This window comes from Drosophila eugracilis, unplaced genomic scaffold (genome assembly GCF_018153835.1).
Source record: "Drosophila eugracilis isolate 14026-0451.02 unplaced genomic scaffold, ASM1815383v1 contig_90, whole genome shotgun sequence".
NCBI classification, from domain to species: Eukaryota; Metazoa; Arthropoda; class Insecta; order Diptera; family Drosophilidae; genus Drosophila; species Drosophila eugracilis.
In genome coordinates, this window is record NW_024573812.1 from 1,854,131 (window position 1) to 1,872,197 (window position 18,067).

The following is an 18,067-nucleotide window of genomic DNA, read 5'->3' on the forward strand; positions in this document are numbered from 1 at the left end:
TGGCCCATGAACTTGAGCCCAGAGAACAGGCAACAGGCCTTCACATTTTATGTTAATCAAATCACAAAACTTTAACGCTTTTAATTACGCCCAACTTGGCAGCCATTCCGGACGATGCCTGTTCTCGACACTGACGACACATTTAAATGTCTAAAGTCTAGACATTGAAAACAGGGAGCAACAGTCAACCAAAAACCAGTCAGAAACCAGAGGTAAGCCAGCCAGTCAGCCAGCCGACCGAGAAAAGGCCAAGGACCGAAAATGCCAAAAACCCTAATTTAATATAAACACATCAGTTCTGACGCCGGCTCATTGGCCAGATAGCCTTTTGCCATTTAGATGGGCATTTGTCAGATAACTTTCGGCCATGGCAGGTCCTTTGATTAAAGCACAAAGGCCAAGAATCACGGAAACAGAGCCAACAAACGAGAACTACAAAAGACAAGTAGTGTCAAATTTGTTTGCTTATGGCTAAGGGGATCTTCCAAGCTCAGTAAATAAGGGCTCAACTTGAGGCTTTATGGAAAATAAAAAGCAAGCCAAGGACTCAGACAATTTAAACTGATTGAATGTAAATAGATTTATGCATATTGATTTATTCAATTTAGTTCTATCAAATTAAGATAAGCAAAACTATAAAGATGTCTGTTTTGTTAAAACTTTTTAATGAAATTCCTCAGCTTTAGATTTTAATGTCTAGCTGGGCCAGAAGTTGACTTGTTAAGGCCACAATTTGCTGCATGATTTTTAATTAAATTGAGTGATTCCAGAGCGAGCGGTCAGTTGCTTAACCAACGTGTTTTTATTGAAACCACAAACCGTTTTGCCACCCGGGCTCGTTCGGAGGAACCCTCTGACCAGCACCAACGACCGCAACTTATGAACGATATTAAACAGCATTGTGGTCGTTGGAGCCGCGTTAACTGAATTTAACCAGCCACCCTCTTGCCGTTTTAGCCTTGCTGGCAAAATATTAATGCTGCATAATTAAGGGGTGCTTTGGCCCTGGCTTCCATCCTGTTCCTCTGTTGCCCTTTGACTTTGGCGTTCCTACTCCAATCTGCAGCATCACCAGCAGCAGCATCAGCATGACAAAGAGGAGCAAACTGGCAGAAGGAATGCCTTGGCAACGAGATGGGGCTGGGGCTCCTCTCTTCTAAACTTGATGTGCAAACTTATTACACTTTCATGAACAAATTTCTCAAACATCAAGTTTAATCCGCAACACGTTAAAGGATGACTTTAGGCCCATTGCGTTTTTGGCTTGTGGTAACCTTTTTTTCTTTTTTTTTTTGGGTAAATGTAGGCTCCGAAGTTTTAGGGCTAGATGGCAAGGTGTTTTTCGTGGTTTATTAAAATTTATCATTGTCTTTTTGTGGGTTTTTTAAGTGACCTATTTGGCAAAGGCAAGGAAGGAGTACTTTTTAAGGGTTAGTTGTACAGCTCAAAGGTAGGGCTAGGAAATCCCTTAATTAAACCTTTGGAAAATGTCTTAAATTTAAATGCATTGCAATGTTCAAAATTCCTTTGAAAACTGTGCATAAAATGTATTATTAAGAGGTCAAGGAAAGCTTTGTTTAATGCTATCAACAAGTTCCTTATTTCTGTAATAGAAAACCTTAAACTAATACTAAATCTGAATAAAACCCATAAAAATTCAGAAAAAAAAGTACACTAAGAAGATATACAATCACTGCACCAACTTAGCCAAACTCAAATAAGTAATTAAAAACATTTTAAGAAGTACCCTGAGCTATTTTCTTAGGGATTTGCGAGCGATGATGATGACCAATGGGAATAAAGGGGCTTATCAATTTCTTTTTCGGCTTGCAAAACACACTCCCCCCTATTGAAAAGTCGACTGTGGAAAACATAACAGCTGGAAAAGCTATGGCTATATAGGAGTGCACTCACCGATATGCGCCGCCCATTAGTTTATTGATCACCAGGCCGATGTCGTGAAGCGTGTAAATGTAGCCCTTGGGTATGTGGGGTCGGACATCGCGCAGGATGTAGCTGCGGGCACAAGGACAATGTTGAAATTTACATAGGCCGAAATGAAAATATTTTCAGGGGAGTGAGGAGAAGTGGTTGTGGTTTTTGGGGTATAGAGTGATTGGGACGTCCAGTTGGGAACTCACCCCAATGTATTGGCCGGACCGTGTTTGGTATTGTAGAGCTCCTCGAGGCGCGGTATTGTTAAAAATTTCTTCATCGAAACGCCATTCTCCAGGAGTAATTTGACAAAATCGATTCTATCGTGCTCCAGGGCCTGCATCATGGCCTCGTCCAAGGCGCCTGCCAAGAGACATTGTAATTTAAACATAAATGCAAAGGGGATGCTTTTTCTTCTCCCCTCAAGGACTCATCACCCACCATTGGGCCATTCCTGGCCATAAACGAATATCTCGCTGCGCGCTATGTCCACCCGATTCCACGTCAACGCAAGACTCAATTGCTCTGGAGGACTGAGATGCTGCGACTTGAAGAGGGCCGTTAAGATGGTCTGATCCAGCTCCTGTGCCTCGCCCTCGGGCTTTTCCTGTATGCGAAAGACGGTAATCTGGCCAAGAAATTGAAAAAATATATACATATATATATATCTCACTAAGTACATATATACATAAAAACAAAAAATAAAAACAGAAAAAAACAGCCAAAGTATCTCTTAATGTAGACCCCCGTCGCACATAATTTGTTTGCCTAGGCCTGTTGTTGGCCCCCGGGCAAGGACATCCTAGATCCTGCCACCGCCGCCGCAGCGTGCCTCATTCAAAAACCAATTAAAATCTTAATAACAGCTGCGGCGGAATTGACGAAATGCCAGCCACTTTTTGGCCCACAAAAATATAAAATATACGAGCATTCGCTTTCACACTTGTAAGGAAACTCCTGTCTGCTCTTCTCGACGGTGATTTCAAATTCATTACACGTTCAATTGAATTTTGTAGCCTAATTATTTCAACGGTTCTACGGGCATTAATTAAAAATTTAAATCGCTGCGCGTAAAAGTCTCAAGTGATTGAAAAGTTAGCCTCTCACACTGCGGTTTAACTTCGAGGCTTCCATCTTCCAGGGGGCAACTTAATTGTGGAAAAGCCCCGCAGGGTTATGCGATTTTAATTGATTGCTCCACACCTATAAATAATATCTGGGAAAACTCACCTGCGGCTATTTGCTACACTTTGTGGGGGTGTAACTATTCAGGGGATGGAATTTGAAATACTAAATAAATAGTTAGGGCACTTAGAGGGAACTTTTTAACCTAACATGACATGAAATTCACTTGTTTATACTCCGCCTCTAACTTAGTTTTGATTTATTTTGAAATTTTCTATTAAACATATCAAAACAGGGGAACTTCAGGCTTAAAAACAGAAAGAAGGTTGACATAAATTTGAATTTTGTAAATATTTTAATTAATAATTAAGGTTATCCTTTGCGAGTAAAAATACCTTTGAGAGTAATTAGTCTTAAAGATTTCCTAAAACAAATCAACATTTATAACTCCTTTCTTTAAGGGGTTAAACCTTTGTATTTCCCATTCCCTCTTCAAAAGCATTAGAAATCCATTAAATTCCTCCCTTTTACCCTCTTAATAATATTAAAAGACAAAAAGACACAGAAAAGCCATCAGCTTATTGTTAATTACCTAATCATTTAATAACATCTCTTATACTTTGTAACTTAACAATTAATTAGTAGATGTGATAGCTCATTCCTATAAATAATACTAAGCAATACACCAGAGGTCCTTACCTAGCCAAGTTTTAGTTTAAAAACGAACTTCTAAAGGCCTTTTCGAACCAGAACACGAACTAACTTTAACATTGAAGAACCTCCCCCTCTTACTCACCAAATTCTTGTTCCTCGTGCACTGCAACAGCTCCTGATAGAGTTTCTCGGATTGGTCCAGGCCCACCTCGAAGGTCTTCTGTATGGTCCCAATGAGATAGTCCCGCATAGACTCCAGCACCGGCTGTTCCTCGCCATCCGAGGCGTATCTGCATATAAATGTTGTCAGATACAAGATACAGTCACAACTCGAGAAAGGCGCCCAATTATTCAGACTAATTAAACAACAAAATTAAATGTGGCAAACAACGAAAAAGGTTCGTTGGATTTAGGGGGTGGTGGCACCCCCTCCTGTATTGTGTGTGGTTTACGTTGGGTAAATTTAAATAATTTGCCAAATGTCGCGTGCCAACAGCCGTGCCGGGTCAAAGGACATGCCAACATGTTCTTAATTAAATTTACACACAAACTGCGGTTACTCTTGATGAGAAGTTGCCCCAGGAACGAACCCGCTTTAATGCCAGACAATTGCCATATATCTTAAAGCTAAGCACCCCCAAAAAAAATATAATAAAACATATATATATATATATATGTGTACTCACTTGTGGACGAAGGCGAGCAGGTCGGCGGCACGCCCGGATCCGTCACATACGACAACCGGAACGGGCGGCGAGTCCGTCACGTACTCGAGGACCGCACGTATCGTGTTGGTGCCGCCCTCGATCACCAGGCAGACGACGGGCGTACTGGAATGTGTGACTACGGGAGAATGGCACAAGAGGTAAAGATTTTGAGTGGAGCAATCCATTTGGTGGGGTCATGCAACGAGCTTTCTAGTCTGATTCATTCAGGGTGCAGGCCGTCTACTGGGGATTCAACAGGTCGATTGGTGACTCTTTTTCACCTGATGTGTCAGTACACTCAACAAAAATTCATAAACTAGTTCTTCAAAATCAACAAAAATTTTGTATAAGTTTGAAAATAATATCTGTATGCTTGATAGATAGAGGAAAATATTCAGTATACTACAAATTATCTTTCGACTAATAGTAAAATGATATATAGTATAGCAGTTTAGATTTAATAAATCGAATAAAAGAAGATGAAACTAGTTTGGCTTGGAGTGAGAGTTTCCAAAAAGATGATTTCAATGTTTGAAGCGAAGAAGAAATTATTGTTAAGAAAAGGAAATATAATTTCAGTATACCGTTTGTTTTAAGCCAGTGATTCTTTGCTAGAAGTATATAAGTAAATTTTAAAAATGTCTTAGGAACTGTTTTTAATCAGTGATTAATACCAATATATTAGAATAGAGACTATGAGTTACATACTGAATGTTATTTAGTTTGTAAATTTCAAAGTTAGTCTTACATTCCTGTACAATTTCACATTTTTCTGTCTCTAAATAGATATTAAGCAGGAAGAACTCTATAGAGGAACATCTCATTCAGCTAGTTCCTTTCCTTTGTTAACCAAAATGTTAGAACAAACCCTCTTCCCCCTCATCTGAACTAAGAATAACATTTCTATTGTATTTTTCCGAGTGCAATCATAACTAGCAACGACAGCTAGCCACATCAGACTGAAAATCCCCGCCATTGGGAGCTTAGCCCGCGGCATTGGCCATGAAAAGAAATCGCTTTCAATGGCCACCGATGACAAGGAGCCTCAATCTGAGGCCTGATTGGCCTTTTGTGCTGTCATAGCTGTCATATTCTGGCCTTTTGTCCTCAACTTACATGGATGTAGCTTCAGGTTGGATATGAACTTCTCCAGTTTGCGACGCAGTATCAATTCAGCGCCATACTTGGCCTGGGTACCATTGTCCACCAGCAGAAAGTAGGCATGGCGATTGTTAAGCACCGCCAACTTGGATCTGCAAAAAGAAAAGTAACAGGTGGCCGTTGCATAAGGTTAGATTGCAATAAGTTACTCGATTTAATTGCTCTGGGAATTGCAACAGCTAACAACTAATGAATTTTTTAAAAGCCAGTCCAAGGTTCAGTCACAGTTTAACCTGTTGCCCTGCTTATTGGCCGCATAAAATATGCATTGCCCTCATAGAACTCACCTGGGCGAACTAATGCTGTGGCAGGGCACTTCGCGGTTGTGACCCAACAGCTCGTGATTGCGCTCCACAATGCCCCAGGGGGCGATGCCGATGCTGACCACGCGTCCTGTCCGCTGTTGACCCTCCAGTAGCAGGGCGTCGCCCACTTGCTTGGTAACGCCTGTGAAAGGACAACAATGGCCACGTTGAGCAAGTGCGTAAACAAGTTTGTCTCCATCGAGGATTGCGATATCCTCTACGCCCGCAACTTTCTCAGTTTCAGTTTCAGTTTCAGTTTTTATTTTATTTTATATATCTTAGTTGAGGGGGCGTGTCTAAAATTTAATAACAACTCGAGCACAAAACCCAGACGAGGACAAAAAAAAAGGACCAAAAAGCAGTCGAATGAAAAATGTAATAAAGTATACAGGACCTCATATGCGACTATGATATGCGCTACTATCTGATGGGAAAACGACGGGCTTCCTTTTCATTTCGTATTTCCATTTTTGTGACATCAAAAAGGAAACTATTCTATGTACCTGTTTTCTTTTTAAGCCAAATGAAGTGAGTGAAAAAGTTTACATATTCAGAAATTTCTTTTTATAAAATGAAAAACTTTGAAAGGTCATCACATGCTCTATGAAAGTTCATCAAATATTGTAAAATTTAATAACAAATTATTCTGTTTTACAGTTCGCTTTCTCCAAAATTCAATTAAAGGAAAAGCAAGCCAATTTTCTGGCTACCCCAATGTACTTATGTCCACCCTTCCTGGCTTGATAATCCAATTTATTTGGGTTACCAGATGCATCCGCACCTCCATGCCATCACACCCCTCCGGAATTCGGGTATACCCTGAAGATTGGCCCAAAACTGAGTAGCACAATATGTTGACTGGCAAGCAGTTGAAGTGTGTACAATCACTGGCTGCGTGATTTCCGCTTGGGATTTTATTTATTTAATTTTCGACTGGGTTCGCTCATCCACACTCTCTGTGCCTCCTCTTTAAGTTTTTCCGGGCCCATATCCCTCTCTCTCTCTCTTTCCCTTTTTTATTGTTTGTTTGTTTTTCTTGCTCATTTTTCTTTGTGCTTATTTAAGTTGGCCTGCCCGTAATCGTTGGCCATAAAACCGGGCCAGTAGTGTCCTTTCATAAAACTTAAATGAAACGGAATGCTCACCGGTGTTTGTGCCGCCGGTAAATATCCAGGCACCCGTGGTCTTGGCCGCCTTCAGCAGTCCTTTGCGTATCTCCTGCGAATCGAATAGAAATCAGTTTCCTTTCCCAGGATGCCATGGCCATTCAATTAGCGTTTGACACACGACCCTCCTCCTTTTTTTGGGAATCGGTTCGTTTTTTGTGTAGGCCAAAGTTTTGCCATTTTGCTCACCTTTTTCAGCTTGGCCTGCAAATCAAAGTTGGCCTTGCCGCCCTGCACGGTGATCAAAAGTTTTGGCAATTCCAGATTCCATTCCTTGGTGAATAGTTGCACCAGCAGCTCTGGCCGCGTGTCGAACGACAGGCGTACATACTGGCCAATACAAAAAAAAAAAACAAATAGATATGCCAAAAGTTATTAAAGACCGCACTAAAAGAGATTGCTGCTGTATATACCTGAGCCTTTGTGGGATGGGCACCGCCCTGGAACTCGATGGTACCATAGGCATCTGTGGGCTGCGGCCGGGTGTGCTTTGTGGGCAGCCAAAGGTCTCCGGGCGATCCGCTCTCGATGCCCGGAATCGTTTGATGTGTGATCTGGGCCTGACCACAGCAGCATCTGCAGAGAGGTATCAATTTAGTCAAGTAAATGAAAGTGAATAAGTTTGGGTTCTGTATTTTTGGGGTTTAAATGGAATAGAAATATATGGAAAGTTGATAAGTTATAAGTGAAAAGATAACAATGTCAAATACAGCCATAAATCCTATAAAATTAAGCTAGAAAGCTATTCATATAGCAGGAAAGTTTGCTTTTTGTAATAGCAAAACACTTTAAAGAGTCGAAGCTTTTCCTCTTCCTTAATAAATATTATAATGAATGCTCACACTTCATATTAATTGGTTCATTTTCCACCTTTTTGTTTTTCATTTTCATTGTCCACTTGATTGAATTTGCTATTTGGTTTTCTTTTGTCATAAAAACCATTAATATTTATGTAAAATTCAAGATTGAAAGTTAAATATGAGTCCATTTTTAAAGTTTAAAGCTAGCATCGCCTTTAAAAATGTTATTTGATAAGGCAGATATAAGTTTTGATTTCAACGAAAAGAAGAACTAAACCCACTATTTTCTTTAAGCAGCAAGGATATTCCTTGGCTCCTGATTCCTGATTCCTCTTGGCCCACAATTCTCCCCCTCCTGACCATCGAGTGTGTTGGCTGAATGTCAGCCTGTGTGGGTGTAAATGATATTCCGGCAAACAACAACCAGACCGCCACGCCCCCATATAAACACGCACACGCATCCGCCTTAACCTGTCACTTTGTTTGCTATACCCACGTGTGATATAAAGCGTTATTTGTTGGCTTCGTGGCCCAAAAGCACAAAAAAAAAGAATATAAATATTTATACATATATACGAGTATATATACGGTAGCAATAACCTGTCTGACCTGACCCGACCGACTGTCTGTTTGCTTGCTTGCCAGCTGATGTTCTTGTCAGGTGCTTAAAATTGTTTGCTAAATAATGCATTTCAATTAGATCCCCTTCCCTCCTCTCCCAGCATCCCCCGGGCCATTCTCGCTTTGGCCAAATAAATCGGTTTGAATAGAATTAAATAATCAAATTAATCGACACGTGTCTGTGGCTCATTCTAATGGAGGTGAGTGATGTGCTGTAGACATGCCAAAAATGGGATAACTTTCCCGACTTTCTGCTTTCCTTTTTTGGCTACATAAGAGAGAGAAGAAGTAAGAAGTATGAAGTCTTCAAGTTACATGAATATTCTTTCTTAAAACATTATGTTTGCCACTTTTGTTAATGAAATGTAAATTTAGGTTGGCTTTAAGAAGGTATTCAGTTTCAGTTCCAGTAAAAACAAGAAGTTAAACATAATTTTTGAGCTCATTTCAAGGCTGCTTTTCATAACTTAAAGTCTCTGTAAGTTCAAAAGGATTAATTAGTTTTAAAGTTACATTTTAATTGACTTGCCAAGTTCATAAAATATATTTTCTACAAATTTAATTACTTGCAAATCATAAACTTCAAGACAAAAAATTCCAATTGCCAATCAGAAATTTCTCTCTAAACTTTATTCAAAATTCCAATAAAATAAAATTCATAACTTGTGCAAGTTCAAAGTACAAATTATGGGGGAGAACCATCTTACAGAATTTATTTTAATTAGCCAAGTTTAAGTTATAGAACTACGGGCTGAAAAGTCAACTCTTTGTAGGAGAACTAATGGTGATGCTTTTGGGACTGACAGCTACCGGTTGCCGTGAAAACACGGGAGCGGGTGCGGGAATGGGAAAAACTGTAGACCAGCTAGCAAATATTTGGCAAGCCAAGTGCTGATAACGCGGCTCTTTCTAGCCATGTAAAGTCAAGGGGGCCATAAACCCATCGCCTGTCCCCGCCATTGCAGCAAGATGAAAACTTTCACCAAGATGTGAATCCGAAACTGAATCTGAATCAGAGAGTAAAATATATACATATATAGCCGAGTTTATGGCACATTTATCTCAATTGCTGGATCTTGGGACAGCGGCTGTCATAATAAACAATAAATGCTAACGCCCAAAATGAAACTAAATACACAACAATCTGTAGGAACTGGGCCAGTAGCGGCGATTCATTGCATCTTTTTTCTACTTTTTGATATGCGAAACTGGGTCAACAGCTTTCGTCTTGGACTTGGACCCCAAGTCATCTCTCCCTCCACCCCTTTACCCGAGATGAGTTTAAATGCAAATAAATGAAATTAGGGTGGCACTTACTTTGCATCGTCCTTTGGGCATGGTATGAACTTGATGCACTCGCGCTTCTGGAAATTTGTCTCGATCCAACTACGCGGCTGGTGCTAAATTTAAACAAAATTTAAATTAATTTAAATATTTTAATAATACAAGAACTCAGGTATATGCTGATAGTTACACTTTATACACTGATTAAACAGCTAGAGAGGAGAAAAATGGAAAATAACTTTGAAGTAAACAAAAGATTCGTTAAGTATATAGTTCAAAGAAAGAGTCACATAGAGCGTGACTGATACCGTGGATTAAGAGTGCTTAAAATATGCAATACACAAAAGTAAAGATAAAGATATTTGTCAACCGAAAGTTGAGTTTAGTTTTGGGGTTTTTTAAGTTGGAAGTTTTAAGAAACTTATAATAATAATTAATAATTATTTAGTAATTACATAGTTCCGGGGGTAGAAACAACGACGACACAATACAATCACTATTTAAACAGTACTAATTCGAAAACAAATATCGAATAAATAAATTAGTAAGTAACAAATAAAGTTATGCATTTACAGAATAAAATATTTACAATGTTGGTGAAGAGGGGAGATTGTCGTTGGTTTTCAATTTGTTAACTTAAATTCGAGTTTATATTTACAGTTGGCACTCTTGAACTAACCCAGTTTTAATATTTAATTAAGCAACCTAACAAATGCATTCGACTAGATTTGGGATCCAAATCATTAGAAAAGTTGTTTTATAAAAGTTAACCTTTTTTTGTTACTAAATATTCCTTAAACTAAGGTAGTTCTACTTTGATCCCTTCTCTTTTCTTAGTTAATTTAACTAAAATATTTATTTTTTAGTGATTTTATGCCCCTATTTTAACCTCTTCTTCAGCTAAACAAACTTGCTAACATGAAACCCTAGAAGATTGCCCCCTTGTATGCTCCTTGATCGACTTAGGTAAGCCAACTGTAGTCACGTTTTCATGCCGACTCCTTCGGCTTTCGCACAATTGATTCCAATTTCGAATCAAAACTTTGGCCAACTGCAACTTTGGTGTTATCGCGGCAAACAAAGCCAAAGTGGCAAACTTTCGAGCAACACCCAGAGTCAAGCCACAGATCCACAGAGAGAGAGCACAGAAAAGCCTCCTGGAATCCCCCACTGGTGGGAGGATTACCACCATTTAGTAGAGGTTAGTGGACGGATGGCCTACCTCCTTTAGGGGTTCACTGTCGCCGGCATGGGCCTTCAGCAAATCGCGCACGTTGAGTATCAAAACCTTTGATAGCGTCGAGGAGACGGAGGAACGTTTCCGCATCCGCTGGCGCCGTCGAATGCCCCGTGGCGTAATGGGGGCCGGTGTCCTGGGCGTGGGAGTGGTAGTGGTAGTGGGCAAATGGGCTGCTGTTTCGGCCGCAATGAAAGCGGATGTTGAGGCTCGAACCGAACCGACAGCCGGAGTATTGCTATATCTACGAACTGTGGAAAAATCCTTGGAAATTCGCCGTAGATATTTGTGCGGAGCGAGGGGCGAGTCCGTAACGACCATGCTATTGCCGGTTTCAACGCTATTTTCCGCTAATGTGCTCTAATTAATTGAATTCGTGGCGGATTCGCGAGCGGCAACGGCAACGGCAACAAGCGGAACAGCAACAGCAACAGCATTTGCATCCGCAACCGAATCGGGCGACAGGTGAATCTCGACTGACACGCACCTGCAGCTCACCTTTCGGTTTAGCTACCGAGCTAGCTATATACATAAATGGCCAATCTGCGAGAGGGCATTTCCTCTTTTTTTGGGGGGAGTTAAAGAGCTTGGCTGGGACTATACATCTCTCGAACAAGATAAACGCCTCGCTAGAGCTAATCTAACTAGATTCATTTACAGATCTAAAAGCTTTCTCATTGCATTTTCCCCTTTGTTGCGCCCAAAAGTATAGATCAAGTTTATTAAAACTTAAACTTAATCCCCTCGCGTAATTAACCCAAAGTCACAGAGCCAAAGGACATAACTTCAGCTGACAATTCAAAACCATTTTGTGGTCTGCCAAATTGTCTTTTGGCCAAAATTTGATTGGTGTCGTTTGGTTGGTGGCCAAAAGTCTTGAAATTTTGGGTGTTCCATTGGCATCCGCACATGGCCATTAAATTAATTGATTTTCTAAATAAATGATGGACTAAATCAAATGGCATTTCATTTGCGGAATTGCCACTACAATTCATCGACTATCAAGTGTCTGTTTTGTATGCTCAATATACTAAATGGATTTGCCAGATATAATTCAGTTAATTAATTACCTTTGGCAGCGCTCAATGTAATGAAGCTGCTAATTAAGGATCTAAGGATTAAGGATAATCCAATTTAATCTATTTAAAATACCTTTTCTTAGCTTATATGGGATTAGGTGCACATTAGTTAGGCAGTTACGAATGCAACAAATACATTTTTTAATTTATAAATTCATAATCTTAAAACAATAATAATTAACAACAGCAATTGTGGGCGAACGAACGTACGAACAACGGAAACGGGAAACGATTAAATGATATTTAAAATTAAGGTGGATTCTTGATTGCTTACCCTGGGCACGGTTATATTTATCAGACCCCAACAGATTTTTTTCAGTCCCCATGGTATCTTTAAGGGTTGTCAGTATTATATTTTGTTTTGTATTTTGTATTTGTTTTCAGTGTACGTGGGTAATTGACATTTACATTTTACGATTGTCATGTTGTTTTAGCGTTTACGTGTCACAAAAACATTGCAGATTTGTTTTGTCGTCGTGGAAATCGTTGTTGTATTTTTTTTTTTAGATGTTTCAATATTCGCATTTATTATTTTATCATTTGTGCAATTTCGAAACATAATTTGGAACACGCACACGGACACACACGCACACGAGAGGGTGCATTGAAAATTCAACAACAATTTGTAAATTTTTCATTGTTGTTTTGTGTGTGTTTGTGAGTTTTGGTGTGTTGTGTTGCGGTGCGTGGTGGGTGGTTGGGGGGGAATAGAGTGTGAAAACACAAAATAGATTAATTAACAGATCATAGCAGAACAATTTAAATGTATAATAAGGATTGTTCATTGTGTCGCAGAACGAAATCAAATCCAAATCAAGGTGGAAAATACATTTTCAGAAAAGGTCACGTTTTCGTTGTGATTTTTTATTTTTAAGAATTTTTTATTTTTTTGAGTTACGTAAAAATTGGCGTGTCAGTGTGTGGGGTTTGTGTTGTGCAAAGCAAAGTTGAAAGTAGAAGAAAAATATTATGTTTTTTAAATTAGTTTTTAAGACTTAAAAATGAAGCGCTCTTCTCCACTGCATTTTGATTTTTGTTGGGCTTTTTTTTTTGGGAAATATTACCTTGACTTACTACCAGACCGCTTTGATTAAAACTAGTTACTAGTTACTGTGCTCGATTAAAAATAGAACTGTGTTGTCAAAATATTATGATACCTAACTAGTAATTAGTTAATAATTTTACTTTCTAGTTTGGAAAATTACAGCTACCCATCCTGAAAATATGCATTCTACCGATTGACTTTTGTTTACTGGGATATGAGGAAAACATTCGAGGATCAGAGGGTTACCAACCGCCAAACCAACTCTCATTTCTTAGCAGTAGTTAACATTTCAAAACCACAGCTTAAGTTGAAACATCGCTTTGTCCCGAGCCCTTGTCTCTGCAGGTAACACGGAACAAGTAGTTACGACATTTTCCCAGTGCCTTCCATAACTACATTTCTAGATGACAACTGCAGGTGGTTACCACAGGTGCCACATGCAACCACACTCACACTGCGCCGCATCTCCAGCCACACGGAATTTATGATATTTACCACAAAACTGAAATGGCGACCCAGAAACTAAGACCAAAAAATGGCCACAAGGCACGTCCACATTTCACACATAAATTGTTTGAATAATTAAAAACCAAAAATCTCTGTTAATGAATTAGTTTATAAATTTGAAATTCATTTAGCAAAAATAAAGAGTCGAGTGCGAAGCTCTCTTTCTCGTAAATTAATTTATAAATATTCAGTTATTTTATATATTTTTTAGAAATATTTTAAACATATGTAACTAATTGTCCAGCAAATGTGATTTTTGGGGTTTTAACTTTAATCCAGAAAGTTAATTTAAAAAAAATTACTTTAATATTTCAAATTTAAAGCTCCATAGCACAGTTTAGTTTTTAATTCATTGCAATAAATAGTTTAAAATGTGTGCCTTTGACTGCAAGTTAACATGAACGGACAAAAAAAACGACAGGAAAAGTTGAAGAACTCATAACTACGAGTTCCCACGGATACGCCCGAACATTTTCTCTTGGCGAGAGGAAAACCAATTAAACTTTTAGCCCCCAATAGAACCGAGGGACGACAGCCGCAAAAAAGTGGGCGAAACATTAAGAATGTTATGCTTATCTACTGCCAAACGAAACCTTTGGGTTTCGCATATAACATATATATGTACTATATAAGCCCGTATTATATGTGGATGCATGTTGGGGCATCTCTTCGGGGCCGTTTCATGCAGCGTCTATTAAAATAAAAGCTTTTTGCCTCAACCAGAGCAGCCCAAGAGCCACAAAACTTTTGTGTGGGCATAAAACACAACAGTTCAGTTGATGTGGAAGGAACTGTGGCATATTTCAAATTAATTAAACGGCCAGGGCACAAAACAGCAGAGCCATGGCTAATAGCAATTGACGAGCGAGTGAATGAATTATAAAAGGAAAGAAACATAAAAGTAGTGCAGCAACTTAATTAATTAACTTTTGTTTTAACACTTCATTGGAATTCATGATTTTTATTGAGGGGTTTTTTGCTGAACGGAAATTGCTAAACCAATTAGCCATTATGCTGTCCATGTTCGCAGCCCCCACAGGAAATCGTAGAGGAACAATGGCCTCAGCAGCCCGGAAATATGCAATGGAACTTGGAACTACGTGCGGTTATCCAATTAAGTTCGCCATCCGGAATCGAGCATAAAAATTGATGCACTCACTGTTAGGATTAAACCACCCGACTCGATAATGTTCAGCCGCAGGATGCAATTTGCCGGGCCACCTGTCTCATCGAAACCGATAATAGTTGTGCAACATAAACAGCACTTAATACCCACATCAAGCCACGTCATCTCATCCGCTCGTGCATAATGCAAGCTGGCGAATAACAAAACGATGCAGTACAGCTGGGTATGGGATGGTCCTCTTCAGTGTTTCACCTGCTGTTGACTTGCGGGTTTCCAAAGTGGAAAATTGATGGTGAAGCTGGTGGTGGTAGTGCTGCTGTTGCGCCAGAAGCTTAAGCTGGATGCTGGTCTTGCGGCTGTTGCCATGGCTGATGAAGTGCCACATTCGTTCTCGCAAAAACGCCAGAAGATGTCGTCGTTGTCGTGGTGATGAATCGGAGGAGTGAAGCGGTAAAGTGGAGCAATGGGAGCGTATTTGCCGAGTCCCGCTTTTGCATGGCTGAGTCTCAAAAGGAGTGCGAAATTGACTTTTTCAAAGTAACCCTCTACCACCTCCCTACGAAAGTTTACTCACTGGCCCAGAACCAGATATGCCAAGAAATCCATTACAGAAAAGGATTTGAATTTTTGGCGGTTAAAAAGGAACTCCTTTATGACAGCCATATTCAAGTTATGGAATTAAATTGGTTTTCAATTTAAGACTCATGTTCAATGAATGCCAACATAAATAAGCTTTTAGTTCTACGAAACACAAATAAATACGAAAATACAATGGGAGATGAAATATAACTGGCAAGATTTCACTGGTTAAAAATACAAATACTTAAAAAATGTTTTTCATATTTGCAGAAGTTCTATTATGTCACAAAAATCACAAAAAATACCATGGTTGAATATTATTTTTGTATCAATATTGTGAGTTATTTCTCTTTTATGAAAAGAGTAACCAGAACAGCGGAAAAGGCATTATTTATTATATTATAAAAGTGAGTTGTCAGATATTGAATGACATATATTTTATATATATAAATATATTCATTAATTCTCCCCCGTTAACTCCAAATTGCCATCACTGAGGCGTATATTTTCCGTTGAAAAATCCTCTCTCACGTTCGCAGTTTCGACAGCTGCTGATTAACACAAAACGACAACAGAACGGCGGAGACATGACAACAGCAACAGAAACAACAATAATAACAAACACAGATATAACAGACGAATCACCAATAGACCGGTTAGACCCTAAGTACCACCGAAAACCCAACGAGCTGCAATTCTCCGCCGTACAATCGCCAATTAACTACAATTACTCATGCAGGGCTCGTCTACTCACAAACACCCAATTGGTCTCGAAGTACATGGTCAGCTCCAGATGCACTTGCTCCGCGGTTCGGGGGGTATCCACATGCTCCAAACTCACTCACTTACTCACGCAACTATCTAATCTCTCCGCGAACTACGCGTACACGGTAAGAAAAGGTTTATATATACTTCTTAGGATTTAATATTTAATTTTTAAACAAAAAAAAAAATTTTTAATTTTTACTCAATTTTAGATAAAAAATGAATTTATTCTTCAAAAACATATCATTAAATTGTAAAATATTCAAAAATTTTTAAAATTTTTTAAATTAATTTTCAAAGTATTTTTAGTTAATTTTAATCAAAAAATATTTTAATTTTTTTTTTTTTTTTTTTTTTAAACGTACGACTTTTGCATTTATTAATTTTTTTTTCCGAGCTAAGGTACCCTCTTTTCTCGCGGTGTAGGCGGTTTCGGAGCGAACGATTCCCGCTTGGCTCGCATGGAGCCGCGTCGAGCACTGAGCCATCGCCGCGGAGAGCTTTGCCACTCGGCCAAGGCGAGCGGTGTCAATTAGCGGCGCAATATTATCGAAAAAAAAAAATCAAAAACAGAATAAAAATAGAGAGCGATAAGCCCCTCATAGTGAAAGAGAGAGAGAACAATATGCCTGTGCATTCTCAGCGATCTCGATTAAGTTGAGTTTCAGTTTATAAACTCCGGAAAACTTCAAGGGAAACTTTAGCAGTTTGAAAGCATTTTAATGCCCATCGTAAACGGAAAAATGTGCAAGCCATAATTATGTTGATTTTCAAAGTTTTTCATTTTGCCCTTATTTTAATGCTGCCCACCTCCTCCCCTGTGGCCTGAAGTCAAACAATTAAAGTTTCGCCGGCGAATAAGTCAAACAGCTGGGTGCCCCACATCCACCCTTTCTGCTCTCTGATAAGCAGCTGTCAGTCAAATGGCAAATAGTTGATAACAACACCAAGTATCTAAGAGAACAACGAATCCCAAAGATACTCTTTCTCTCTCAAACAGCTGTCAATCATTCAATGTTTCGGTTATGGTGCATACTTTCAGGCGGTGGCTGATTATTCCTTAAACTTTAGAGGCCTGTTCTGGTCTTCACTTTCATTTTGCAAGCGCTTATTTTAGCTAGATTAAACTAAATAATAGCAAGAAATATTTCTTATCTTATAGATAATCAAAGATTATTCCACTAACTTTCTAAGCTTGTTTTCTACATTAAAACATCAGTTAGCGCAGCTTCATAATTGCTTGATAAATATATGAAAAATATTAATGACCTTCCAAATCTATTTAAAAACATTTTTAAAATAAAACAACATAACAAATAACATAATCACTACTTAAAATACATAGTTAACTAGTTAAATAGTTTATTGCTTAAATATAAAAGTATATTTTTAAGCAACATTCCAAGTAATCCAAACTACAATTTCTTTAAAATATCACCAAAAAGAAAATATTATAGAAAACATTAACTAATTCACCTTTGCAAAATGTTGGCAAACGTGAAAACAAGAACAGGCCTAATTAAGTAAGCTAAATTCTAGGTGAAGAAGCAAACTACTTAAAATAGATTTCCAATAATACTTGAAATGGCCAAAAAAGTTGTGGGCCAACTAATTACTACGAACTATAGTTGAGAAAAAAGGAAAATTACGAACAAGAACTGGCAATAGTTTGGCTACAAACTAAACTAGACAGTTTCCAACAAGGCCATTGAAAGAGTGGGGGATGAAAGGAAAACTCAAGAGGTAATTGTAGAGCGAGATAGTTCAGTTTTCCACAACAAAGCAGTTTGGCAGTCAGTCAAATAGCAATTATAGAGCAAAGAGCAGAGGAATGGGATGGATAATATATATATATAGGAGTATATATATATATATAGTAGATCAAATTAAAAGCACCTGAAGAGATAGGCGTTTAAGGGGGTGTGGGGAGAAGATATAGTATCTCAATCTTGGGCAGTTCGTTGATTTAGC

General features: G+C 38.7%; 1 protein-coding gene across 17 annotated transcripts in view; it reads right to left on the reverse strand.

Moving 5' to 3' along the window:
• Positions 1-18,067, reverse strand: part of LOC108112583 (transient receptor potential cation channel trpm) — a 49,330-nt gene that overhangs the window by 13,657 nt on the left and 17,606 nt on the right. For 5 of the 17 annotated variants that reach the window (XM_017222612.1, XM_017222609.1, XM_017222608.1 and 2 more), the window contains 13 exons: positions 12,349-12,405; positions 9,792-9,874; positions 7,467-7,629; positions 7,243-7,383; positions 7,033-7,105; positions 5,870-6,029; positions 5,538-5,674; positions 5,006-5,032; positions 4,401-4,557; positions 3,857-4,004; positions 2,377-2,563; positions 2,142-2,298; positions 1,915-2,016 (listed from right to left, as the gene is read on the reverse strand). In XM_017222612.1, the coding sequence (XP_017078101.1) occupies positions 1,915-2,016; positions 2,142-2,298; positions 2,377-2,563; positions 3,857-4,004; positions 4,401-4,557; positions 5,006-5,032; positions 5,538-5,674; positions 5,870-6,029; positions 7,033-7,105; positions 7,243-7,383; positions 7,467-7,629; positions 9,792-9,874; positions 12,349-12,405 (1,592 nt within the window). Of the gene's footprint in view, positions 1-1,914; positions 2,017-2,141; positions 2,299-2,376; positions 2,564-3,856; positions 4,005-4,400; positions 4,558-5,005; positions 5,033-5,537; positions 5,675-5,869; positions 6,030-7,032; positions 7,106-7,242; positions 7,384-7,466; positions 7,630-9,791; positions 9,875-10,980; positions 12,325-12,348; positions 12,406-16,085; positions 16,326-16,461; positions 18,064-18,067 lie in introns of those variants that run through there. The other 12 variants (XM_017222621.2, XM_017222620.2, XM_017222622.2 and 9 more) reach the window with 8 other exon arrangements.